Here is a 27712-nt window from a genome sequence, read left to right as displayed (position 1 = left end):
TTACTACGGAGATTCTTTCATTCTAGTTGGTGTCAGCCCATGTGGACTGAATTGCATTTGCCTTAGATTGTGGCTTCACAAATTAAAAGACGAATGGCAATTTCTCTGCAAATTCTGATGGGTGGGTAGAATTTGAAAGTTTCATTAAATAATGACTAAAGGGTCTTTTTTTAGTTTGCATCATCATTGGCAGACACATGTTTGGTTTATGCTAAACTGTTACAGCCATTTATTTGGAATTACTGTATTTGGAAGTGGAATTACTTAGACACTGGGCCCCCCTGCAGAAATATTTGGAGAGGTCCAGTGTGCAGAGAAACTCCTACCAGGCCCTCCCTATAACCAATTGCCTGCTCAAGTTGGTGTAGGTGGGGATGGGGGGTATTATTGTGCGAACATGTGACCGAAGGGTCTGCGTTCTCTAGAGTTACGCTACTGCCTACTGTAGTTGACTATGTAGCCCTGCCATCACTATACATTTTTTCTAAACTTGGCCTAAAAACTCTACCATTGTTTCCTTTTAAGAGATCATTCAACGAAAGAAAGAAACAAAGAAAGAAAGAAAGTAAGTAAGAAAGAAACAAAGAAAGAGTACATGAAACCGATTACTGATAAATTAATTTATAATCTACAGACCAGTTAGTATTTTTTGGCAGCGTATCTATACAGAGCTTCTAAGCAGTCATTTGGATGGATCACAAAGAATTAGCAGCGATGATACCATCTGATATTAAATAGCGAGAAAGCGACCTGCTGAGTTCTTCATCTGTTACATGCGATAGACTGTTCCTCCTGCCATACCCCACTGGTCTCCTCCACCTCCCACATGTCACTGTGCTAGCAGTTTCTTTGGTACTAAGGGTAATATTAGACTTATTTTTCAAAACCAAATGTTTGGCAAAAAATTTGATATAAGATAGCATTACCCAGTTAAATATTGCTTCAGTAAAGACTTATGATATATGCTCTAATATATTAAGTCAGCAACATTTGCAATTTATCATTTTTATATCATTTATATATCAGTATATAACAACAACTATTCATAAAATATCATTTCACACCTTGTTCAAACTTTGTGACTGAGACAGAGAAAGCAATTCCATTAATAAAGAATATTGATTTGCAAATGACGTATCGGCTGACTGCTGTGTTGGGCAGACATTGACACATGCTACAGGGCTCTTTGTTCCAAAACAATGTTCCGTTCGCTGAGAAACCTGCCAGAGAAAAGAGAATTGTGTTCTTCTGTAAAAGTTTTGCTGAAGCAAAATGGGAAAGATTCACCTATAACTACTGTAAATACGGCATGTGCATGATGCAGCATGTGTTGTAAAGTAGCATGGTGTGCATCTAGACACTGCACATCTGGGGACTGGCCTATTTACGGCATCAAGATCTTAAAGGGATACTGTCATGGGAAAACATGTTTTTTTTTAAAAACGCATCAGTTAATAGTGCTGCTCCAGCAGAATTCTGCACTGAAATCCATTTTTCAAAAGAGCAAACAGATTTTTTTTTATTCAATTCTGAGATCTGAAATGGGGCTAGACATATTGTCAGTTTCCCAGCTGCCCCCAGTCATGTGACTTGTGCTCTGATAAACTTCAGTCACTCTTTACTGCTGTACTGCAAGTTGGAGTGATATCTCCCCCTCCTCCCCCCCCCAGCAGCCTAACAGCAGAACAATGGGAAGGTAACCAGATAGCAGCTCCCTAACACAAGATAACAGCTGCCTGGTAGATCTATGAACAACACTCAATAGTAAAAGCCAAGTCGCACTGAGACTGATTCAGTTACATTAAGTAGGAGAAATAACAGCCTGCCAGAAAGTAGTTCCATCCTAAAGTGCAGGCACAAGTCACATGACTGGGGGCAGCTGGGAAACTGACAAAATTTCTAGCCCCATGTCAGATTTTAAAATTGAATATAAAAAAATCTGTTTGCTCTTTTGAGAATTGGATTTCAGTGCAGAATTCTGCTGGAGCAGCACTATTAACTGATGTGTTTTGAAAAAAAATATGTTTTCCCATGACAGTATCCCTTTAAACTCCTTGCTTGGTTATCAAGTTTGTTTACCTACTTGTGTCTTGGCTATTGGTTGGTGACTCTTCTGGTATTTTAATATTTTACTGTTCTGATTGCTGCCTGACCTGACCTTTTGCTTGATTCTTGATCGAGCTCTGCCTGCCTTGACCTCTGTCCTTTCTGATTATGCACCTGCCTGATCTCTGCCACCACTTTAGACCTCACCAACCTCTCCACTCCACATGCTTTCTGACTGCATTTCAGGATAGCCTAGTGTTAGTGTGGGCTGATTGTGGGTTGATATATACAACTTATATTCCACAACTGTTACAGCCCCCCTAATAAATATAGAGCTAGCTGTGTGTGGCACCTCATGAGGGGCCGGCAGGGGTAGGACAAGTCAGGTCAAGTGGTTTTTATTGTCATTTTAACCATATACAAATGATACAGTACGTAGTGGAAGCGAAATAACCTTTCTCCTGAACCCATGGTGCTACATATAAGACTATAAGATACAAAACTTCACATGTGCAGCATAAAAAACACAAAACATATAAGGTACATAAAGTGTACATACCACCTCCTACTCATCCCCTATTGGTGCATCATTTAGATGAGCTGGTGCTGCACTCTTTACCTAGACCCTGGACGGAAGTGCTCTTTTAAAGAAGCACTAATGGTCGGATTTGTAACCCTTAGGGCTCTTGTGCTTCCATCCAGAGTCTAAGTGAATGACCCCAACCAGGTCTGTACTTGGGAGCACTATCTTATAACAGACAACAATTAATACACATAGCTGCAGCAACTTGTATGTGCCAGATAGCATCAAGATAGATGCTGCAATGTGTATAGCTCAAATGGCATAAGCAGCCCACAACACTCGGTTGAGAGGTAAAACAGTCCAGTTGCTTGATTCAATTCTACTAGATTTCATGACATGAATTAATGAAAATAATCATAGACGGCTATCAGATCTGTACATGTAGAGCAAGGGTCCCCAAACATTTTTTTAACCATGAGCCACATTCAAATGTGAAAAGAGTCAGGGAGCAGCACAAGCATGAAAACAATTCCTAGGGGGTACCAGATAAGGGCTTTGATTGGCTGTTTGGAAGCTCCTATGTGGACTGAAAGCCTATAGGAGGCTCTGTATAGCAGTACCCCTGGTTTTTATGCAACCAAAACTTGCCTCCATTATTACTGTATTTATATGCAACAGACCCATTAAGTTGTTGTTTCTTTAAATTTTTTTAGTGTAAATTTTTATTTAAATCAGTATAAAAATATAACAAACTGTGCGAATTTGGCAGCTTTTATGTAAAACCAAGTATTTTTTAATGAAGCTGCTTGCTGAGATCCTTACAAAGTTATTAAACGTAATATAGTACAACATATCTTTCAAAAGTAATTATACTTCATATAAAAACCGGGTTTAAGACATTTCAATGATGACAATACAATTTAAAATATCAATGTTAAACAATATTGTTCAAAAGACTACAATGTTGCGCCAATTAAATCATTGCTGTGAGATTTTGTTCAGTAAGTGCAGCAATTCTGTATCCAGGGGCATACCGAGAAAATTGGGCTATTTCAATGAACGCTAAAAAAAAAAGGAATGAAAACAGTAAAAAAAGGAACCGCAGCAAACAAAGAGAATAGTCACTTGGCAAAGAAGTGAATTGTACAGTACATTGGAGATCATTTGAGTGTTATTAATTCAAATAAACCAGCTAGTGCTGAAGGATAATTCAAATAATCAAGGCTAGCGGCTGCATTTGCTGCATATAAAATGATTATTCATGAGCTTTTGTGAAACATAACACTTTTTGAAAAAATTGTTTATGGGGTCATATAAGCTGGGAGCATAGATCGCATGGGGTTCTTGGTATGAATCAGAAGCAAGACAGTAAGCAAGCCAAGCAGTAGTGCTGCCTCATCATTTGGGACCCGGTGAAACCTTTCATTCTGCAATCATTTTAATTGTAAAAGGTAATTGTCTATGTTGAAATTTGCTTCAGAACTTTAAGTGAAATACTACAGTTTTTTCTGCATTTCTACATTGCTAAAGAGTAAATGCAAATGGAGCAATATTGATTGATCTCTAAATATACTGCAAGGAAACATCAGGCAGGATTCTGCTATAGTGAAAGTAACATCTGATATCCTAAACTTCTAGAGCAGGGGTCCCCAACTTTTTTTAACTTGTGAGCAGTATTCAGATGTAAAAAAGTCTTAGGGAGCAATGCAAGCATGGAAAATGTTCCTGGGTGGTGCAAAATATGTGCTGTGATTGGCCATTTGCACCCTATGTGGACTGGCAGCCTACAGGAGGTTCTGTTTTGCAGTACACACGTTTTTATGCAACCAAAACTTGCCCCCAAGCTCAGAATACAAAAATAAGGACTTGCTTTGAAGCCACTGGGAGCAACATCCAAGGGGTTGATGAGCAACATGTTGCTCAAGAGCTACTGCTTGGGGATCACTGAGGATACAAGCCATTGTATTAGAATGAATAAAATATACCTTTCATCTGTAGAAGCCAATGTGTTTTTAATTAAGTCTGATAAGATCTGGAACATGGCACCAGAAGGCTCACAGCTCTAAGCAACTGCTGAAGTAGCATAATGGCATTTGGCTTCTATGAATATGCAGTACTCTGTGTGTCCAGCTTAGTGGGTAATGTAATTAAATTCTAGGCATTTGCACCAGATCAGGCAGCACATACTGTAGCAAACTGCAGGCACCACTTGAATGCTATGGGTTAATAAACCTGGTGCAAACATTGCGACTTTATTACATCACTCATTAGTGTTCTCCCTTTGAGCTCTGCAGACAAGAAAGGCATATGTCGTTATCTATTTATTGCAGTCTGATCCTAGAGAGAAAAATTGGAGCTGGGTAGTTCAAACGTAAACATGGCAAGCCTCTCAAAGCCGTAAAACTACTACAACTACCTACCTCCCTTTGAGTACCAAATGAAATGGCCACACAAAAATTATTTGGGGTCTCATAGAAGAAATTGATGTTACATTAAGCAAAATTATTTAGCTTTACAGAGTCCCAATGTAAGAATAATAATAAAGTTAAAGGGATACTGTCATGGGAAAAAAATTTTTTTTCAAAATGAATCAGTTAATAGTGCTGCTCCAGCAGAATTCTGCACTGAAATCCATTTCTCAAAAGAGCAAACAGATTTTTTTATATTCAATTTTGAAATCTGACATGGGGCTAGACATATTGTAAATTTCCCAGCTGCCCCAAGTCATGTGACTTGTGCTCTGATAAACTTCAATCACTCTTTACTGCTGTACTGCAAGTTAGAGTGATATCACCCCCCTCCCTTTCCCCCCCCCTAGCAGCCAAACAAAAGAACAATGGAAAGGTAACCAGATAACAGCTCCCTAACACAAGATAACAGCTGCCTGGTAGATCTAAGAACAGGACTCAATAGTAAAAACCCATGTCCCACTGAGACACATTCAGTTACATCGAGAAGGAAAAACAGCACCCTGCCAGAAAGCATTTCTCTACTAAAGTGCAGGCACAAGTCACATGACCAGGGGCAGCTGGGAAATTGACAAAATGTCTAGCCCCATGTCAGATTTCAAAATTGAATATAAAAAAATCTGTTTGCTATTTTAAGAAATGGATTTCAGTTAAGAATTCTGCTGGAGCAGCTCTATTAACTGATTCATTTTGAAAAAAAAAGATTTTTCCCATGACAGTATCCCTTTAATAATTTCTGATATATGTATATACAGTGTATATATGCACCAAATCCAGGATTCAGTTTGGGATTCAGCCAGGATTCGGGCGAATCCCTCTGCCCGGCTGAACCGAATCTGAATTTGCATATGCAAATTAGGGATGAGTTGGGAAATAGCGTGACTTTTTGTCACAAAACAAGGAAGTAAAAAATGTTTTCCCCTTCCTCCCTCTAAATTGCATATGCAAATTATGATTCGGTTCGGTGTTCCCTATGATTTAACTTGGCAAAGAAGAAAATTAGACTTGATGTTGATTTCAGTGCTAAAATGATGCCTCTAAATGAAATACTCCAAGTCATGGCCTATAAACACGTTACCTTCTGTATATTCCCTATGGACAGGTGACCCCCTGCCATGTGCTACGATTATTTTATTATCTGCAAGTCATGCACAGAGTACTGCGTATTCACAGAAGCCAAATGCTCTTATGCCTCTTCAGCAGTTGCTTAGAGCTGTGAGTCTTCTGGTGCCGTGTTCCAGATCTTATCAGACTTAATTAAAAACACCTTGACTTCTACCAAGTGTGTGAATGTATTTGCTCTCTCTTATATCCCAGCTGGTCGGCGAGGAAGGGCACAATCTGACACAGCAGCCTGTGCTTTCTATAAATGTTAATCAGCCAGTAACATACCTTACATATATTTACACATGCTACACATATTTATACTCAAATATGTTTTTTACCCCTGTAAAAAATGTTTTCGTTATTCATGTAATTGCTCTTAAAATTTACTAAGAGACAGAGTATTCAGAATGGTCTGTAAAATATTTGACACCAGTTGAAACCTGGTACAACCCTTTGAAGTCAATATTTCAGACAGAATTTCATTGATAAATACCCGGGAAGGAAAAACATGCAAGAAACACTCCTTGACATTCCTCACCTATAAAATGTGTGAGAGAATTCAAGAAAAATTGTTTAATTCTAATAAGTTCCCACCAACTATTCTCTTTGGAACCTCAGCAATTTTCTACCTTTCAGTTTAAAAACCGGTATTCACATTTGGTCACATATATTTTGGGATATGTAATAAAATAAAAGTGCTAAGTTTTTGACAGTTCTAATCACATATAGCAATCAATCAGCAGGTTGATTTTGGCTTTCATTTAGCATAGAAAGCAGCCACGATGATACTTATGCCACTCATCAAATCCCTGCTCCATAAAGTGTGAATAGAAAAAGGCTACTAAAAGCAAGTCTGAATGTACTGGGACACAATACGTTCTGAACCTGTCATGCTTGCAGATGTCAAATAAAATCCCATGAAGGCACCTCAGTTTGGAATGGAATTTATATATTCAGCTCAGGCCCTCATAGCAGTGCTAGGGCAGGAGGCAGTAGATAATGCCCTGGGTACAAAAAGGGCAAGGGCGCCTGCTCTACATTTTGGCCCACAGGCTGTAAACTGTCTCTGGCCACTGAAACTGGATTAACATTCAAAGAACATCTGCCTCCTTACGTCAGAAGCTGTCTCTGTTTCTTCCCTTCTTTCAGACAGCGGAATAAATGAAACACATTTGATTGTATTTCCTTTGCTGCTTGTGCAATTTTCTTTTTCTTTCGGATTTCATGACTGGGTTTTACAAGGAATAAAACAGCCTTTGTAACCATTTCCCCTCCAGATCCATTTTGGAGCCATGGAAAATTATGAAGGCTCATTTATGAACGCATTTCCAAATGCAAAGCACTAAGGGGCAAATTTACTAAGCAGCAAAAATTCGCCAGCGACGGCTTCGCAGCCATCACAACACTTCACCAGGCGAAAATTCTGTCAGACAAGCAAATTTAATAAAATGCGAAGTTTGCATCCAGGACGCGGAAAGCTGTTACTTTGTCAATCAAAGCAAAGATGCGCTAGTGTTCAATTACGCCTAGCGCTACTTCGTTAGAGGTCTTCGCTCAGGCTACTTTGCATACGGTGGGAAATTATAACGTTTAATGGACATATATGTTGTAGCAAATACATTACATTACACAAGTCCAGGGAACCTTAATAAAGCCAATAGAGTTGTTATAATGCCCTACACATGAGCCCAGTTTTTAGAAAATGTCTGGGGGAACCCGGTTGGCCAAAAAAAAATGCAAACACTTTTGCAGGCTACCATTCTGAAAAAAGGAAAAGACACCAGAGTTTTTTTGAACTTTTTCCACTTAAAATATGATGTAAGTCAAAAGAAGATTGAGGAAGATCTATGAACTCCAATGCACTTCGCCTGGTCTGAGGTGGTGAAGGCAAGTCTGGCGAAAGAGGTAACGTTCAGTACAATCCGCATCTTAGTGAATTTGCACTAAGGGAACATGTGATGAATCAACAGAAAGTCTATATTCTTATAATAAATCAACAAAAAGTCTATATTCTTAAAGGAATATTTCAGTGTGAAAATAAAATCTGTGTAAATAGATAGGCTGTGCAAAATAAAAAATGTTTCTAATATAGTTAGTTAGCCAAAAATGTAATGTATAAAGGCTGGAGTGAACAGATGTCTAATAAAACAGCCAGAATCCAACTTCCTGCTTTTCAGCTCTATAACTCTGAGTTAGTCAGCGACTTGAAGGGGGGCCACATGGTACATTTCTGTTCAGTGAGTTTGCAATTGACCCTCAGCATTCAGCTCAGATTCAAAAGCAACAGAAATGACCCACGTGGCCCCCCCTCAAGTCTCTGATTGGTTACTGCCTGGTAGCCAGGGTAACCAGTCAGCGTAAACCAAGAGAGCTGAAAAGCAGGAAGTAGTGTTCTGACTGACATGTTATACATCAAATCACTCCAGCCTTTATACATTACATTTTTGGCTAACTGACTATATTAGAAACATTTTTTATTTTGCACAGCCTATCTATTTATTCCTTTAAAGGGCTTGTTCACCTTCAAACACTTTTTTCAGTTCAGTTGGTTTCAGATTGTTCACCAGAAATAAATACTTTTTCCAATTACTTTCTATTTGTGATAATTTCACTAATATTGAAGTTGTATCTAAAGTTGTATTTTTCACCTTTTTATGTCTCTCAGATCAGGTCTGGCAAGGGGGTGGCCAACTCTGTAACTGTTCTAAATTGATATATTAGGGGGCAGATTTATCAAGGGTCAAATTTAAAATTAGAATTTTCAAAAAAATGTTATTGTCAAAACTATTTGGATATTCAAGTTTTTTTTTTCAGAAATTTTTTGAGTTTTTAAAATTTGAATTAAATTCGATTCGCGTTTGATTTGAGTTTTTGGGTCAATTTGAGTTTTTGGGTCGATTTTATTCATCCAAGTTTAAAAAATTTCATTTTATTAATACATTTCTAATTTATGGGAGTTTAGGGGAGTTTTCAAAAACTTACATGAATTTGACCTTTGATAAATGTATCTTTAAGTTGTTACATTTCTTATCTTTGTTCCTGCTGAGCAGAATCCCTGAGTTTCATTACAGGCAGCTGTTAGAATTGATACAATAGTTGCTAATATCCCAAAGACCTTGCTGAAAAATGTATCAACTAATGTTCATTGGAGTAAGGAACATTAAACTTTAAATATCAATTTTGGAAAAAAGGTAAACAATAAAAGATGGAAAGCAATTTAACTGGAAAAAGTGTTTGGAAGGTGAACAATCCCTTTAAGTATTATAGCACAAAGGCATTTTGACCTTCTATCTATTTTGCAGTGATCAATGACAAAATGGCAGTGGAAATCTCGTTACTGATAATTGCAAAGAAACCTGTAGCAATAATTGGCCTTTAATTACCTTGAGATTAAACTTGCAGCTAAAATTAGCCTTTTAGTGCTTTGTATGAGGGCATAGAGGACTACTGCAATTTTCTTACCATCTTGTTCTTTTATTACAAAGACAAGCACTGCCCCACCTATTTTTTTTATGTTTTTGATGACAACAAATTAATTGGATTTTTTAAAAAGTCAGGCAGCATTAATATGGCCCTGTCAAAATATATGTATGTTTCAGTATGAATACTGACAGACCCACTGTCCACGGGGGTTGCATCTGTTCCAATAGGCAACGTCTCTCTCAATATAATACAAAAGTATAACATATGGCTGAACACTGAATATTATATATATTTTGTGACAGGGTGTTTGGAAAACACCACTGTCTTAGAGCAAAAGACACACAAAAGAGTGCATTTAAACTGCATTGTATGTGCTGCAAAGGAATACTTGGCTCAGGTAGGGTTAATATTCCCTCTTAGCCAGGTAATTAAGTGGCAGCTGAGAGAGGATCTAGCTGACTATGTAAAAGGACTGTGTGAGCATAGTTCAGGGCTCTCCAGGGAAGTGAGGGGCTGTGAGAGACAGAGCTGGGCAGAAGGAGCTTTTCTGCAAGCAAGAGATTTCCAGAGGTTGGAGCCTAGAGGCTAGTGAGTCTGAGTCCCAGGAGGGTAAGCCAGCAGGGCTGAGTGTGAGGCCCAAATACTTCAAGGTGCAAGAGGGTGAGAGTTTCCCTTGATGGTGAGCGACCAGAGGGGGGGAAACCCTGAATGTTTTGCAGCGTATTTACTGAACTGTACCCTGCATGTTCTACAGTGAAGTTGAACTGTAACCTGAACATTTTTCTGTTTGCCATTTCGTTGGGAATGTCCAGTGCATAATAAACCTGTGTTTTTGTCCTAAACCTTGGTGTCCCTGTCTCTAACCTCCAAAATCCTATGCTACCTGCCTACCAAACGCTAATTCCCCCATAAAAGTGCATGTGCAGGCCAGTGGCATGTCACACACACACACACATATATATATATATATATATATATACATACACACTCACGGGACTCTTCTGAACTTAACAAATGTGATACTTTATTGGAGACTCAACATTTCAATCCCCCACAGGGATCTGCGTCGGGAGAATACAGAACAAACAACCTGTATTCTCTGTATTCTCTTGATGAAGATCTCCCTGTGGGGGATCGAAACGTTGAGTCTCCAATAAAGTATCACATTTGTTAAGCTTCAGAGTCCCGTGAGTGTCGCTATTCCTGCAGATATATCATTACATGTTTGCTGGCACCCGGGCATTTACACAGGAAACAGAGTGAACCTTTTGGACTTGTTTATATAAACCAGGAAAAGTTGTGCTCACCACTAATTTTTAAAACCATTAGGCGGGGGTGCAATGAGGCTGTGACCACAAAATATATATAGACAAATACAAGAGTCCTCTGCACTCGACCCATTATCAATATATTTAAGACATTGAGACATTTTGTGCATACAGCTAGTAAAAAACACACACACACAGAAGCTTTACAGCATTCCTAGCTCACATTGCCTCTGTTTTGGATAGCCTGTGCTGAACTGCCATATTTGAAAAATGTCTTTCCTTGCTACAAATTAATTCACCTGTTTTCAAAAAGAACGAGATTCTTCAATTCTGCATTGCAAAGGTCAGAAGCACCGTCTGCTGCGTCTCTAACGCCTTGCAAGGATTGCTTTATAAAAGGACACTGGAGAAAGATAAAATGAGCAGAGGAAAGGGAATTTGTGTGGGCTATGCAGTTGGTTTGCATGATCCTCAGACTGTTATATTAAATGACACTGCTGTAATGATTGGTTAGGTACAATCTTGCTAGGGGTAACACGTGAAGAGAAGGCTACTATTGGTGAATAACTCCCTAGTTTTCTTAACTGTGGCCTGCAAGCTTTTTTTTGAGCAAATTTCGCATTATTCTGAGTCTGTATTTTGATAAGAACATTATTCAGTTTCATACACCTATAACATTAATGGCACATGCGGAACACTATTTGTACTATCAGCACTGTACTGTGTGACACTCTGGACCTGCCTCTCAGCCACATGAGGGACAACTCCAGAGTAGTGTTACGCGCAATGGTTTTGATGCAAGTGACTTTTCTGTCGTGCTGACACCAAAAAATTTAACTCTTTTAACATCGATCATAATATTTCCTTTGAAAGCTACTTGTAACTTATCCTTAAAGTATTTGCGCAATGTTTTTACATTACCTGTCTGATGCCCCATGTTCCTGTATGAGGGGGCTGCCATATTTGTGCAGCAGGAGTCCGTTAGCATTAGAATCTCTTACTGACAGACTGAGATGGGACAGTCAGGTTGGCAAAACAGTCAGGTTTAGAAATGTCAACTAACAATAACTTAGATAACCAAACCTCTCAGCAAAAAATGATCAACATGACCTATAGGTAACTTTGGGGGGCAGATTTATCAAGGGTCGAATTTCGAACTGTAAAATACTTCGACTTCGATATTTGAAGTCTAAGTATTTTTCACTGAATTTGGACATCCTGCGATCAAACTAAAATCATTTAATCAAACGATTAAATAGATTTTAGCGTACGATCGAACGATTTTACTTTGATGTGTAAAGACTTAGAAAATGGTTGTAGAAGGTCCCCACAGGCTAACATAGCACTTCGGCAGGTTTAATTTGGCGAAGTATTGAAGTCGAAGTTTTTTTACTTCAAAGTAAATTTGAAGTCGTAGTATCCTATTCGATGGTCGAAGTATCCAAAAAATTACTTTAAATTTCAATTTTTTTTACTTCGAAAATTCCCTTAAATTCACTTCGACCCTTGATAAATCTGCCCCTTAATATACATTCATATTTTAAAAAATCTTTTTTTAGTGTCATTATCACTTTAACTCTAAACAGTATGTAACCTTGTAAATAACTTAATACTATCCTTTATTTGTGCCTGAACTGTTCTTTTTAAAACAATTGATCTCACTATACTTCAGTTTCCAATCCATCGCTGACTTTTATCCTATATAACCATTTATTTTATACAACATTGAATACAATATCCCCTGCTGTGCACTATAAGAACATTGCATGACACCTCAAAGACCTATTCAATTACAAAGGCTCTTGGTCTGCGGTATCGTGTCTGTATAATGATGGATTCCTCTTGATGGCTTGTAACATTCACATTGGGTACAGGACCTTTTATCCCATTTAACTCATTTCAATAACCTTATCCTGTTGGTGAGTTAATGTTAAAGGCAAACACCAATAAAATACAGTTTTTGCATTATAAAAGAAATTGCAGCTCATCACATGACACAGATGACTACCTGCAAGTTTAACAAACCTGCAACTATGATAGATACATGGACACTATTTTTAATACAACAGCAGTATGGAGAGGCGTTAGCAGAATTCTGAAACATGAAACATGATCACTGTGTGTAGTTTTTTAACTACAGTAGACTTTTGCAGTCTCTTTGCCCATTCTCTACCATTTTCAGTCCTACTCTTCCTAGCCAATAATGCAGTTATTAAATTGTGCCCATGGTCATTTGGTCATGTCCTGTGAAGAGCCACACATCACAAAAAAATTACAGCAGGCGCTCTCAAATTGCCATTGGTGAAGCATTCTCCATATAAATCAACAGTAATGGGCAGTAAAGTTGATGTAGCATATGGACAGTTCTTCTCCTAGAACAGGAGTCCCCAGCCTATTTCAACCGAGAGCAACATTCAGATGTAAAAAGAGTTGGGGAGCAACACAAAAATGAAAAAGTCCATTGAGGTGCTAAAATAATGGCTGTGATTGGCTATTTAGTAGTCCCTATGTGGATTGGCAGCCTACAGGAGGTTCTTTTTGGCAATACATCTGGTTTTTATGGCACCAAATCTTGCCTCCAAGCCAATAATTGAAAAATAAGCACCTGTTCTGAGGCCACTGAGAGCAACATCCAAAGGGTTGGGGATCACTGTCGTAGAATAATCTTCTAATTTAATAGTGACAATGCTTAGACATTAGTTGGAGACAGGGCCACCATCAGTAATCATGGAGTCTGCTACATTAGCATGACCGTTTACCTAGATGGCCCCAATTATTACTCCTCTGGTCTTCTGTGCCACCTGTGTGTTCACCATGCCAACAAGTAAAATGGGGACTCAATTGATATAAATAAAGATCTTTGATGCTCAAACATACCCACAACAAGAGCAGTCAACGTATTGTTGATATTTGGCAATTTCTTTAATATCAATTCCTATTTCCTTTGTGGTTCTCAAGGGTAACTGGGTAATGAAAAACATTTTATCCACCCGCCCATTATAAAAGATATTTGTATCCTAGCTTTTCTTTCTGAAGATCACCAAGTAATGTTCTATGTGCTAAATAATGTCATATTTAGGAAATACAGTCAATACAGTTCTTTGCAGGTACAGTACGTTCATTTCTTGCTGCTTTATTTGTTCATATTGTACAGTAGGATTCTTCCTGCCTCAGTGTCTAAAGTGCATCATAAGATCAAAAGGTAAGTGACCTCAATAGTCTTTCAATAATTCACATCTCCACATCCTAACCCATTCTTACCAAGATGAAAGTGCAAGCTGTATAAGGATTGTCAGTGTAATACAATGGTAGCTTATAATGGAGTTTCACATTTAGGACTACAGCATCATGACAGGGCTGGATTTGTAGGAAGGAATGAAGCTGTGTAGAAAGGATGGCACACCAAGCAAAATAAATCAGGAATTCATTCTGCATCAGTTCAGTCATGTGATGCTGTTGGTGGAATGTTTGTACATTCAAAGTTGTTGCATGGTTGTTAGATGGAGCCACCCGTGTGCCACACGTGTGCCACCCTATGTCTGGCACCTTTAACTGTGTCGTTCCATATTTTACTGAACTAAAAAACACCTGAAAGATGCTATTGATGGCTACAAGACAACAACATCTGAAGGTCTGGAGGTTTTCCAGCAATATGTCACTGGAAAACATGTTACAGCCCTTATTGCTCTGAATTGGTTAAAAGTTTGATGATTGTGTAAGAAATGTAAAGTGTTCCTCAAATCTCCTACTGTTGGAAATCCCTTGGAGAGTAACATGTGCCCTGCTGGGAGGTACAGATCCCTATTGGCAATGGATATTATGGTAAATTTCAAGTTTTTAAAAAGCAAAGGAATCCCTCTATCTTCATGACAAGAGGGGTGAATGCTGCTGGGAATACTGAAAAAAGGGTGAAGAAGCCAAAAACCTATGTACAGAGAACACCTTAGTGAAAGTAAAAGAAAGGACTTTTAATTATTGACAGAATATTAAAGGGATACTGTCATGGGAAAACATTTTTTTTTCAAAATGAATCAGTTAATAGTGCTGCTCCAGCAGAATTCTGCACTGAAATCCATTTCTCAAAAGAGCAAACAGATTTTTTTATATTCAATTTTTGGGGCTAGACATATTGTCAATTTCCCAGCTGCCCCAAGTCATGTGACACATTCAGTTACATTGAGAAGGAAAAACAGCAGCCTGCCCGAAAGCATTTCTCTCCTAAAGTGCAGGCACAAGTCACATGACCAGGGGCATCTGGGAAATTGACAAAATGTCTAGCCCCATGTCGGATTTAAAAATTGAATATAAAAAAATCTGTTTGCTCTTTTGAGAAATGGATTTCAGTGCAGAATTCTGGAGCAGCACTATTAACTGATGTGTTTTGAAAAAAAAATTTTTTCCCATGACAGTATCCCTTTAAGAATCTCTAGAACCCAAAACTATTATGAAAAGACCCTTAACCTCTAGTATTTCTGGCTTATGCCCTACAGAACTGAAGACTTTGGAGCAGAGGTCCTCAACAATGAGGGCCTTCACCGCATATGATAGTATTTTTACATGGCCTTCTGGATACATACACTTTTGGCATAACGTTGCTGTATGCTGCCATTGAAATGAAAGTTGGAAATGATTTAGAACTGATTAAAATAATAAACACAAAAGATTTTAGAGCTAAGTGTTAAAGAGACAAGAGGAAAGAGGCCCCTACCCTGTAGAGCTTGCACTCTAACTTACAGACACAAATACAAGGAGCATTATGGAAGCATTATGGAATCATAGGATTTAAGCTGCCAAACTAAGGAAAGACAGCTGTCTCTTATGTAGTGTTATGGAGGACAGAAGAATTGTAAAATGAAATGCTCCTATAATGATTTTCCTACTATATTGTTGTAACATGGATCAAAACTCCCTATGCACTTCCAGGATCCCCTGGGACTATATATACATAACATGAGAGTATTGGTGCCTCAGAAAATATAGAAATAAAATAAGCCTGGAATACTTGCAGTTTGGGGAGGAAAATACACAGAGACCAAATCCTTCCTCTCTCTCTCTCTCTCTCTCTCTCTCTCTCTCTCTCTCTCTCTCTCTATGACAAGAAGATTCAAATTAGATCTGTGATAATGTCTCAGTTACACAGGGATAGTTTTAGCGTAGGTCAGAGAAGGCGAATGCCCTTAGTCCAGAGCCTCAAAGCAGAGCTGTCAAGGGGTTTATTCGTGTGTGAGCCTGAAGCTAAATTTACTATGATGTTTTGCTTTAAATGGCATTTATATAATACTAATATGGACGTACCATATCACACAAAACATCAGCTGTATTTGTGGAATGCACCTACTATAATTCTATTATTTGCTAGACCCCAACAAGCACATTATCTACAGAGACAGGAGTGGAATGAATCCTGTGCAGGGACTGTGAACATGAGGTAGAGCTGGGAGCTCCATGTAATAATGAGAGATGGAGTGGGGGCTGGGAGCCTTCACTGACTAGACCAGTCTGTTACGAACATCATTTTTTCAGCAGATAACAGAGTACATTGGTGTAAGAATTTGCTCTCTGAACACAAAATGATGCTTGTTCTACATGTAATGTGTAATTGCTACAGGGCTGGAACTAGTAGAAGTAGGCAAAAGGGCCACATTGTAAGGGACTTAACTATATTTATCTTTATTGCTGTTTTGTCAATATGTGACTGGTTGTTTTTATTTCTGCTACTCCTATAAATACCTTACCACAGTTTTAAATTCTGTCACTGTTAATTTCTATGGGATATTTGGGAGTCTATTCATTAATAGGTAAAAGCTGGAACCCCCAAACTTTTTAACTCATTAGCCACATTCAAATGTAGAAAGAGTTGAGGAGCAACACAATCATGAAAAAAGCCACTGGGGGTGCCAAATAAGGGCTGTGATTGGCTGTTTGGCAGTACACCTGGATTTTATGCAACTAAAACTTGCCTTGTTGCTCATGTGCTACAGTTGGGAATCACTGGGTAAAAGTGACCATTTGATTCAAAAATCCATTTGAAAAATGTGCCCCTCTCCCAGCCTGTTGTTTCACTCATATTCCAAAAATGTTATCCCCTGTTAGCCAAGACCAAACGTGGTGGCCAGTGAGATACCTGAGCTTAAGTTCTCCTTTAAAATGTGTCACATAATGAACCATACAGGAAAATTATTTTGCATATTTCAATGTCATGTTGAAGCTTCTTTTTGAAAGACACAGTTTTTTTTCAATGATATCATACTTTTATAAATAAACGTTAACTTTCCAATAAAGTTAAATATGTATAAAATCTATAGTTCCGCAGTCCTTTGTGGTTACAATATGATTCTGTGGAGTAAAAGTTTGGTGGCGATGAGATCTCATTAATACAGAAGCAGAACCCAAATAGTACACAGTGCTCATATCAGAACTGCCCAGTCACTCACAATGTAGACACGAAAGTGCCAAAAATGACACAAAGACAACGACCATTAGTGCAAGACTACGACGGGGCTCTCCATCACCTTATACCCACAGGAGCTCCTTCTTTTATTCACCTAAATGAGAAAAAACAATTGAGCATTTGAGAGGGCCCTTTATGCCACTGACCTACCCACTAGCCTGTATGCAGCACCACCGAAAACACTGAATATACCAAAAGAAAGTACTGCAGTCTGGATTTGCAAACTGCTGTGCCTGAAGACAAAGTACAAAACAGGACTTGTAAGCATTTGAAAGCCAATTGATCCTAAATTATCCCTGTCTATAAGATGCAGTTCCTATTAAAGGAGTGGTTCAACTTTAAGTTATAGAATTGCCAATTCTAAGCAACTTTTCAATTGGTCTCCATTATTTATTTTTCTATAGTTTTCTTTAATTATTTGTCTTCTTCTGACTCCAGATTTCAAAAGGGGGTCACTGACGCCATCTAATAAAAAAAATGCTCTGTAAGGCTACACAAGTATTGTCATTACTATTTTTTATTACTTGTCTTTCTATTCTGACCTCTCATAATTGAGTTCCTTTTTCAAATCAGTACGTGGTAACAGGGTAACTTGGACCATAGCAACCAGATGGCTGAAATTTCAAACTGGAGAGCTGCTGAATAAAAAATAACTCAGCCAATTGCAAATTGTCTCAGAATATCACTCCTTATACCACAAGTTTACTTAAAGGTGAACAAACCCTTTCATATTCCCCAAAAACAGCATCACTCTACTATACTCTAATTTTGTACTCTGACTATTTTGGGAAGAGACATTCTGAACAACAGCCTGAGGTACAAGCATTACGTTCCATCTAAATAATGCAGTGCCGTTTTCTGTTAGTTCCAGTATTCGATTTATACATTTTTTATTCCTGTGTCTTGGAATTATTTGCTTTCATTACTATTCTTATTTATTCTACATGGCTATGACTCAACTAGATGTCTGATCTTACAAGACTAATGCAAACAATAGGACGTCTTTGTGTTCCCTTGGGAGCTCCGCTGGTTACTCGACATGTCTTTAAATGACACAATGTCAAAAACAATGCAAACAATGTATAGGAGTCACACACATGACTGTTTCCCTGCAGCTGACTGTAGTGTACATTTAAAGGAAAACTAAACTCTAAAAATGAATAGCGCTAAAAATGCCATATATGGTGAACTTATTGCACATGCCTAAAGTTTCAGCTTGTCAATAGCAGCAATGATCCAGGACTTCAAACTTGTCACAGGGGGTCACCATCTTGGAAAGTGTCTGTGACACTCACATGCTCAGTGGGCTCTGAGCAGCTGTTGAGAAGCTAAGCTTAGGGGTTGTCACAAATTATCAAGCAGAAAATGAGGTTTGTCTGTAAGGGCTCTTACAAATGAGCGTTCTGACCTGCGCTCCCCTGCGTTCCGTTTTTTGGCGTTCAGCCGCAGGGGAGCGCAGGAATAGACGCAAGTCATTATTTGAAATGGGGCTGTACTCACTCAGGCGCGTGTAGGCGCCGGACGCAGGTTCAGACGCAACATGCTGCATTTTTCCTGCGTTCGGCGCCTACACGCGCCTGAGTGAGTACAGCTCCATTTCAAATAATGACTTGCGTCTATTCCTGCGCTCCCAGGGGAGCAGGGGAGCGCAGGTCAGAACGCTCATGTGTAAGAGCCCTAATATAAGCTGATGCTACAGGGCTGATTATTAAATTCTGATGCTAGTTGCACTGGTTTCTGTGCTAATATGTAGTAATTATCTGTATTTATTACTCATCAGCCTTATATTGTGACATTTATATTCTATGTGTACTGTATATTATGAGTGGGTCAGTAAGTGACAGCCGCACAGAGCATGTGCAGTGAATCAGCAGAAAAGAAGATAAGGTAAGCTACTGGGGCATCTTTGGAGACACAGATCTTTACTGCTAAAGGGCTGTGGTTGCCTTGAGCTGGTACAGAAGCACAAAACACCATTTCTACCTACTTCTTTAGTTAGGCTTTAGTTCTCCTTTAAACCACTGATCAGCAAAGGGTCCTTAATCTAAGTGGTTACACAAAGGCCTTATTACTTGTGATGTAGTGCCTAAGTACCCATTCGTAAAAAGCCTTTGATAGCTTTTTCCCAGACAATATTCAGTTTACCACCTGCTCCTCATCATAGAGTTCTTATGTCTAGTCACTTAATTAGGGCCGTTGTTCTATATAGGCATATGAGGGCCTATGCCTGGGGATTGGGGAAGCAGCTTTAAGGGTGTGGTCCTTGATTGTCGACATTGAAAAAAAAGCAAAAGACAGAAGGAAGGAAGGAGTAAAGGCAGCTTGCTTGCATGCAAGATGCACAGTGATATATATAGTTGCTCCTTTTTGAATATTGCAGCTTTCCCTAAATTCTGTTCTCGTACAGCCAGATCACAGTGTTAGTTTAATTGTGAATAATAACAGAAACAAGAAGATATCAAATGACATATTTATCAAACCTGATAAAGTTGTCAGTTTGTCAGAATGTCTTTAACTACGCTGAGCAGTCGAAAAACATTCATTTTCTACAGGGCATTCGTGCTCGGCGCTGCTCAGAAGCAGTCTTCTTTTCAGTCACTCATTGTTGTACTGATTGTGACGCAGGCAGATGCCAAATGCAGGTGGAAGCATTATTTGCATTCTATTTGCCTGCAACGCTTTTCTGTCCTAACCCAGGTGCAAAAGGCATGCAGAGAACAAGTGTTGCAACATTAAAAAGAATTGTTAAATATTAGCGTATTGGTGAAATTGATAATCATAGCGTTGACTGCCATTACTGCCTGGTGAGATTTACCGAAACTTGATAAATTGACCCCTTCTTGACTTATGCAATACAAATCCACCATAAATGACTTTCAAAAACCAAAAAAATTAATTTCTGATTCCCTGCTTGATGCTGAATAAATCTGTCCCAAACCTAAAATTTTTTATTGCTTAGGCCTCTCTTAGCAAACATTAATCATACACCTATAGCAGTTATCTGTATGTGCTTACAGTACTGACACCCACCCCCAACTTGTCAATGATTCTCTCTGAACATCCCACATTATTCTACTTAACCTGTGAAGGCAAAAGGCATATTCATTTTTGGAGCAGCTCATATATTGTAGTCGTTAAACTACTGTATGTTTATCCTCAACTTGCCAACACAATCTCACAGATATACTAGTTTAATTTCTTCAGCATCCATATGGCAAAAGGATTAAAGCAAAACTATACCCCCAAAATGCCCTTATTTTTTAAAAATGTAAATTTTTCTATTGCCACATACTACTAAAAAAGTATATTAATATTAAAATGGTTTATTTATAGGGTTTGCAGGGTTTTATATATAAGCTGTTTTATGCAATATATTTTTATATAGACCTATATTGTTTAGGGGGTATAGTTTTCCTTTAACTAGACATTTTCCAAAACGTCATTCTCAATGGAGTCCGTTGCCAAAACCTCAATATTTACATTTTATGTTGATGATTATACTGTATGGTATCTCTTTTTTTGAATATTCTTAGCCTATTATTTCTGTACAACTAACGTATTCCACAAATGTGTTTATGATAATGAATACGTCTTAAAGTGATACAGACACAATTTTTTTTTCAAAATATTAATCTACATTGAAAGTTATGTATAGGTCATGCTGATCGTTTTTCACTGATAGTTCTGCTTTTGTAAGTAATTGTCGCTTGAAGTTCCTAAACCTGACTGTTTTGTCAACCTGACTGCCCTTCTTAGCCTGTCCGTTAGAGTTTGTAATGCTAATGGACTCCTGCTGCACAAATATTGCGGAGGAACATGGGTGTAAAAGGTAATACAAAAGTATCAGGCAAATACTTTTATGGAAAAACTATAAATAGCATTCAAGGACAATGTTATGATAGAAGGTCATTTTCTGGTGTCAGTATCTCTTTAACCTGAACAGTAAAAGCAAATTCACTAAATATTTCCGCCCATTAGGATGTAGTCGGCCAAGGAGCTACAACCTGATTACCTATCACTGTTTATGAATGAAACACATCAACATCTTCAGCTATCAGGGGATGATGAAAGCTGAATTTATAGGTACAGAAACAGAGTTTGGACCTACCAAAGTTACACCACTGAACAGCTGCATGGCTTTAACATTCCTGCCCTAGAGGAAACTCTTAATACAGGTATGTTATCCAGACCGCTCCAAATTATAATATAAGGCCATCTCCCATAGATTCTATTTTAAATAATTCTAATTTTTAAAATGATTTCCTTTTTCTTTTTAATAATAAAACAGTACCTTGAACTTGATCCCAACTAAGATATAATTAATCCTTTTTGGAGGCAAAACAATCCTATTGGGTTTAAGTAATGTTCAAACAATTCTTTACTAAAGATTTAAATTATGGGAGGATCCCTAATCTGGAAATCCCCAGGTACCAGGCATTCTGCACAATAGGTCCCATACCTGCACTACATCACTGGGAAACTACTTTGGTTCTCAAGATACTCAAGATCGCAAGATCTTCCTGATTCATTTTCATGTGGCCAGCTTTCACCCACTTTTTAAAAAAAATCAGGATTCCCAGATGAGCTGCATTGATTGCAATTAATTTAGATACAATCAGCTTCTAATCGGTGAAGCCCAGCAACTTACATGTATTAGAGGTGTCCATGATCTGTAGCCTTACCATGAAACCCCATAGGCTAAAGGTTTAAGTGTAGCCCCTATTGACACACCATTGATTTTTTTGTGATTAAAATCAAATGTTAATGGAAATGTTTTTGATGCTGTTCAAAATACATAAAATAAGTCCGATGTTTTCACAAATGTCTTGTCTGTATGTGCCCATAAACCAGTGTAATATTAAAGCAATTTGTAAAATCCAACCGCTCAATGAATACTAAAGAGGCTATATAATATAATGTGAAACCTTTGCTACACCTCTTGTAACCCATGGCAACCAATCAGGAGGTAGCAGTTACTGGTCAACTGCATGAAAGCAACAGTGTCGGACTGGCCCACCGGGACACCGGGAAAAATCCCGGTGGGCCCCAGTCCTTGTGGGCCCCCAAGACCACACTCTACCCTATTTTTTTGCCAGCGATCGGACTTGAATTGTGCGCTATGCTCCGGTTTTTTGCTTAGATTGTGCGCTCCAATAACTATGGGCCCCACACGCTGTAACTAGTGGGCCCCGCTGCTGCTACACTACTACGCCTGGCAACGCTGCTCATATCTTCGTATTTTGCTCTGGAAAGTTGAGCTTGTTGCAGCTGTGCGCGATGATGTCACTGACTGACCGGCGTCCATCACGTGGGGGGAATCAGAGAGAGGAGCGTCAAGGAGGGATCGGCTGTGGATACAATTACTAATGGTGCGATGGGTAGATCCTGGCCGCATCTGTCTGTGCTAAATTTCAATCCGCTGGTCAAGTTGGGCTGCTGGTGGTCTGATACTGCTGCCTTCTCATTTTCTCCACTGCCAGTGCTATCCAGCATCCAGGGAATATTTGATCTGCTTGGCTCCTACTACAGTGCTGGTAAGCAAATGATCTAGGGGGAGGGGTGGGCCTAATTACCCCCATTACCCACATGGACTGTAACCTGCGTGCCCTCCACTAACTTCTTTAATTTAGTTTAAAAATGTCCTATGTTCTCTTAACTTCCCCACTAAGTTTGCTGCCCCACTTTTTTTTATCTTACTGCCCATCTCCATGCTCCTTTCCAGTTGCTTCATCTCTCCCCTAGTTAAGCAATGAATTATTTTACTGGGATTGGGATGGGAGTGCTTAAAATAAATAAATTAAAAATGTATTAAATAATTGAAATGCTCACTTTTATTTTGTTTTTAATATTTTTATTTTAAATGAAGTGTACCATGAATTTTTAATCAATTAATGAATTACAAGTTCATTAAATTGAGTACTGTGTGCACATATCTCTCTCTATCTCTATATACAGTATCTATACTCTATGTATAGACATATAGCTATATAGTTTCACTTTCCCATCAGTCCCTACCCCATCTAATCTGAGATTCCTATCGCGTTTACATCAGTTTCTGCATCATTGTATTGAATGCCATTTGTTCTTTATATGTCCTTTATTTTCCCTTGCGGGTTTCCCTGACTAAATGGAGGGGCCCTTCAGATCAAGTTCTCTGGTGGGCCCCAGGTGCCCCAGTCCGACACTGGAAAGCAAACATCTGTCTGGCTGATATGGGTTACTAGACCAATGCAAACCTGCCCCTTGTTTTTATTTACATTACCTATTTGGTAAAATAAAATCTTCCAGTGTTGACTGCGAGCCTCTAAAGGGGTTGTTCACCTTCAAACACTTTTCATTTCATTTGGTTTCAGATTTTTCTCCAGAAATAAAGACTTTTTCCAATTACTTCCTGTTTTGTATTTGTGACTGTTTTTCTAAAACGAAAGTGTAAAATTTCATTTTTCATCTTCTAAAGCAGCTGTGGGAGGTGGAAAAATTCAGACTATGGTGAACAACTCAACTGAAAAAAGTGTTTGGAATGTGAACTACCCCTTTAAAATGTATCAGAGAAGTGAATTATTCAAAGAAATAATTCTATATCATGTCAGTGTTGTAACTGGCCCAAACCACTGTTTGCAGTTAATATTTCCACCTTCCCTATAGACTGTAAGCTCCTTGGGAGGATCCTCCCTACTATATTGTGTGAGTATTCCTTGTTTGTTAACTTTTCCTTTTTTCATTATTCCCAGGGTTCTTCAATGCAGGGATGTTGAGTAAGATGAAGAGGGTATTGATAAAGTGTAAAAACTGATATAAAGCACTACATTATATCTATGTTTCGTTTTGACAGTAATCATTGATTTAATGCTTGTCATTTTATTTAAAGTGCATGAAGCCAATAGCACAAGAAACCTGTAAATAAACTTCAACTACAAATGAACATGTTATTGCATCCTGGCTTCTTGGGATAATCGAATTGACTTGTACAACCCCTGGAAAACAATACGCTATAAACAATTCATGATTTACATAACCCAAATACCTGAGGACTTCCTTAGCTCTTGAGCCTGGCGACTTGATTCATTCACTCTTTCCAAAGATTACTTGACGCTAAGCAGACACAGCAGGGATTCTTCTATTCTTTTACAATATTAAAGCTAATGCCAGCTGAAGCCTGTCTGCCCTTAGAAAGCTACATTCTTGGAAAGAGTAAAAACAAGTCTTTTTTCCTGACTAATGGAATACCGTGGAATCCAAGAGCTTACAGTTGTCCCTATAGCATATTATTAGCCATATGTTTAAACTGAATATTTGGAAATGAATATTAAATCTTTGAAGTTCTATTAAAAAACTGCATTTTGTTCCCCACAAAGCTGCCGGTAGTTGTGGCCCTCTGTGTTGTCACTGTATAGGATTAAACCTATAGTGCTATTGAACTACAACTCCCAGCAGCCCCTCTTAAAAGTTTTATTTCAACAACAGCTGCAGATCGGACAGGTTATATATGGCGTTACTGAGAAAATCTTGCTTTAACAAATACATCCTATAACTGCAGGTCCTTTCCAAAAAAAATCAGAAATTCATGGGACAGAGTGGAGCAGCTAAACATTCCCTTTGCCTGGAATGTGTGGCAGGTGTGTCCATTGTGTTTGCTCCTGCTTATTCCTCCCAATAACAGATCTGCAAGTAATTATCCCAGCAATAGGAATTCTGGTTTTACAACTGCCAGCAACCTGCAGATTAAACATGATTCATTAACCCACAGACTGGGAATAACACAAGTGAGATGCTATTTGTACAAACATATGCATTTCAACCATGCATGGGCTGTAAGCCAGATACAAGTAGACCATGCACTGAACAAATACACAATAAGCAATCAATGCCTTGGAAACTCATCAATAACACTTGCAGTTTCATAGCAAAAGCAGATTTTACATACTCTGAAAATGAGCCGGGCATCTTACTATCAGGTAGAACAAGTAGACAGCAAATATGCCAACGTTTCGAAAGGGAATCTTTGTGAACAGATACCCAGAAGCCCAGTGTATTTGTATTGGCACACGAAGACATAGTCCATTCACACAATACCTGCTCTTGCACTCGTGGGTGTGTGTGTGCCCAGTTGTGACTATGTGTGTAAATAAGGAGTTCAGTGAATGAACAGAGTTGCTAAAACTCAAGGGGAACGTTTGGCTGTTGGGTTCTGGGAACTGTAATTGAGCCAAGGCTTGGGGAGAGTGTGAGTGTGTAAGGCTAGTATTGCGTGAAGGCCACCATTGCTTGAAGTCACATGTGCCTCCATACTAGGAGGGCTTGAGAGCTCATTAATGGGCAAACAATGTCAGGGAGTTCACAGGCTAGCACACACTCCCCCTCTGTATACAGATATTTATACACACTGTATATGTATGAGTGTATTTACCTGCAGATCTGTCCAAGCTGCAGGATATGGATGAGTGACTGCATGATCCAGATGCAGAAGGAGCAGGAGGAAGACCTGTCCCTGCTGTTCGCCCTGTTGGTGCTGGTGCCGGTGTTAGTGCCGGTGTTGGTGGCGGTGTTGTTGGGTTTGCAGCTGCTGCTGGTGGTGGAAGCCTGTCTCTGTGGAGTGGAGGGTCGCGCATCCCCCTCACAAGCTGCAGCAGAAGCAGCGGCCGCCTTGCTCTCTATGGGATTGCATTGGGAGCTGTTCTCGGTGCTGAAATCGTGCGCAAACCACCTGAAGCTGAAAAGCTGCACAGAGAGCGAGCCCAGCACCACAAAGAACAAGGTCAAGCCGAACCACCAGCGCTGGCCCCGCAGATAGTAGTCGACTGAAAGCCAAATGTCACTCCCCACGTCTGCAAAGTAGACGGCCACCGCGGCCAGGATCCATAGGCAATCCCACACCGTGTATCTCCGCTGCTCCCTGCCCAGTCGCAGACACAGCGAGGACGACGCACCCGCGACTCCTCCGCCTGCAACTCTGCCGCCACTGCAGCAACACCGGGAGCTCCCGTCCGAGCAGCCTCCGTCCCCGGTAGCAGATCCCGGCTGAGATCCTGTCGCCAAACCTTGCGCCGAGCCCGAGTGATCCGAGTTCTGCAACGGGGTGAAAGCAACGTCGCTCTTCTTCATCTTCAGCGTCCCGTCTGACTTAGCGGCCATGATGATCAACAACAGGGAAAAAAAAAAAAAAAGGGGAAATAAATGAGGAACTGATACAAAAGGGTGAAAAGCGAGAAAATCCCTCCTTTATGAGACAGCGTTCCTATCGTGTTCCCTCCTCTGCCTCCCCCTACCCTCCCTGCTCTGTGTGATTGACCAGAAGGTGGGCGGGGCCAGGCGTAGCTCCGCCTCCCAACCTCACCCTGCAGCCACAGAGCGTGGAGCTCAGCACAAGCCCTCCCACTTTCCTCTCTCTCCTCCAGGAAAAGGGAGAAGGATGACCTCATCATCCCTCATCTACTCTCTTCCTCCCCGACTCTCACTGGCAGTGCAGCAGCAGCAGCGGGGGAAAGTGAAGGAGGAGAAAGGGATCAAGGGGATGGGGCAGAGGTGAAACGAGGATATGCCATTCACAATAACTGCATTGTTATGCTGGGCCCTTCATAATCATCCTCTTGCTGCTCAGCCCTGTCTCGTCTCCGTGATTTACTACGCGGCAAAAATCCACAGCCCCGCCCCTTACACCGAACTTCACGTGGCTCCTCCCACCTCTCGATGCATTAGGTCATATTGAACCGCCTCTAACGGAGAGACGAACCTTCTGAATGGCACAGCGACTCAGCGGAAGGGGATAGTGTTCCGGAGGCAGAGAAGCCGCTATTGTTTCCCAGCTGTGCGTTATTATGTGCGATATTATGCGCGTTATTATGCGTCTAATGGCTGATGGGAACTAGGGGTAGGCAGAGTAGGCGCCCGCCTAGGGCACAATCATGATGGGGATGGGGGGGCGCACTTTTAAGGGTTTTTTTTTAAACCCTAGTTTTCTTGGTCTTTAATAGTTTTTCAATTTTATAAATCGCCTATTCCAACCCCCTCTTACCCGTGATTTGTACTGCTGGCACTCCCTATCTTCCTCTTGGCATCTGATGGCACAGATTAGTGATGTGTGGGTCGACCTCGCACTGCTCCTCGTGGGTGGCGGGCGACCTTCAAATGCCTGCATCCGACTTCCGGGTTTCCGGTTTTATAGTCTCGCGTCTGCTCGCCCGCCCCTTTTGTGACGTCATTGTGATGTCATCGTAGGGGGCGGGTCTATAAAAGGACCCCAGAAGCGCGGGTGCGGGCGGCAGCAGGGCGGGTTGGGGTCGGGTGCGGGTCAGGGAAACACTGACCAGCACATCACTAGCACAGATACATATTTGGGGGCAATATGGTGAAGTTTCTGGCTGCTGCTGGCACAGTTACAGATTCGGGGCAATATGAGGGGTTGGCTGCTGCTGGCAAAGTTACAAAT

The 27712-nt window shown here is 39.8% G+C and overlaps 1 protein-coding gene across 2 annotated transcripts in view; it reads right to left on the bottom strand.

Annotated features, from left to right (window-relative positions):
* xkr4.S (XK related 4 S homeolog) overlaps positions 1-27447 on the bottom strand; it is a 133605-nt gene extending 106158 nt beyond the window's left edge. Inside the window, exons 1-2 of one of the 2 annotated variants that reach the window (XM_018223713.2) lie at positions 27299-27447; positions 25694-26402 (exon numbers count right to left, since the gene is read on the bottom strand). In XM_018223713.2, coding sequence (XP_018079202.1) covers positions 25694-26388 — 695 coding nt within the window. In that variant the 5' untranslated portion in view covers positions 26389-26402; positions 27299-27447. Of the gene's footprint in view, positions 1-25693; positions 27213-27298 lie in introns of those variants that run through there. The other variant, XM_018223712.2, reaches the window with a different exon arrangement.
* Between the last annotated feature and the right edge of the window lie 265 nt (positions 27448-27712).

This window comes from Xenopus laevis, chromosome 6S (assembly GCF_017654675.1).
Source record: "Xenopus laevis strain J_2021 chromosome 6S, Xenopus_laevis_v10.1, whole genome shotgun sequence".
Taxonomy (NCBI): Eukaryota; Metazoa; Chordata; class Amphibia; order Anura; family Pipidae; genus Xenopus; species Xenopus laevis.
Note: the sequence above shows the minus strand (reverse complement) of the source record. Positions and strands in the feature narration are given on the sequence as shown.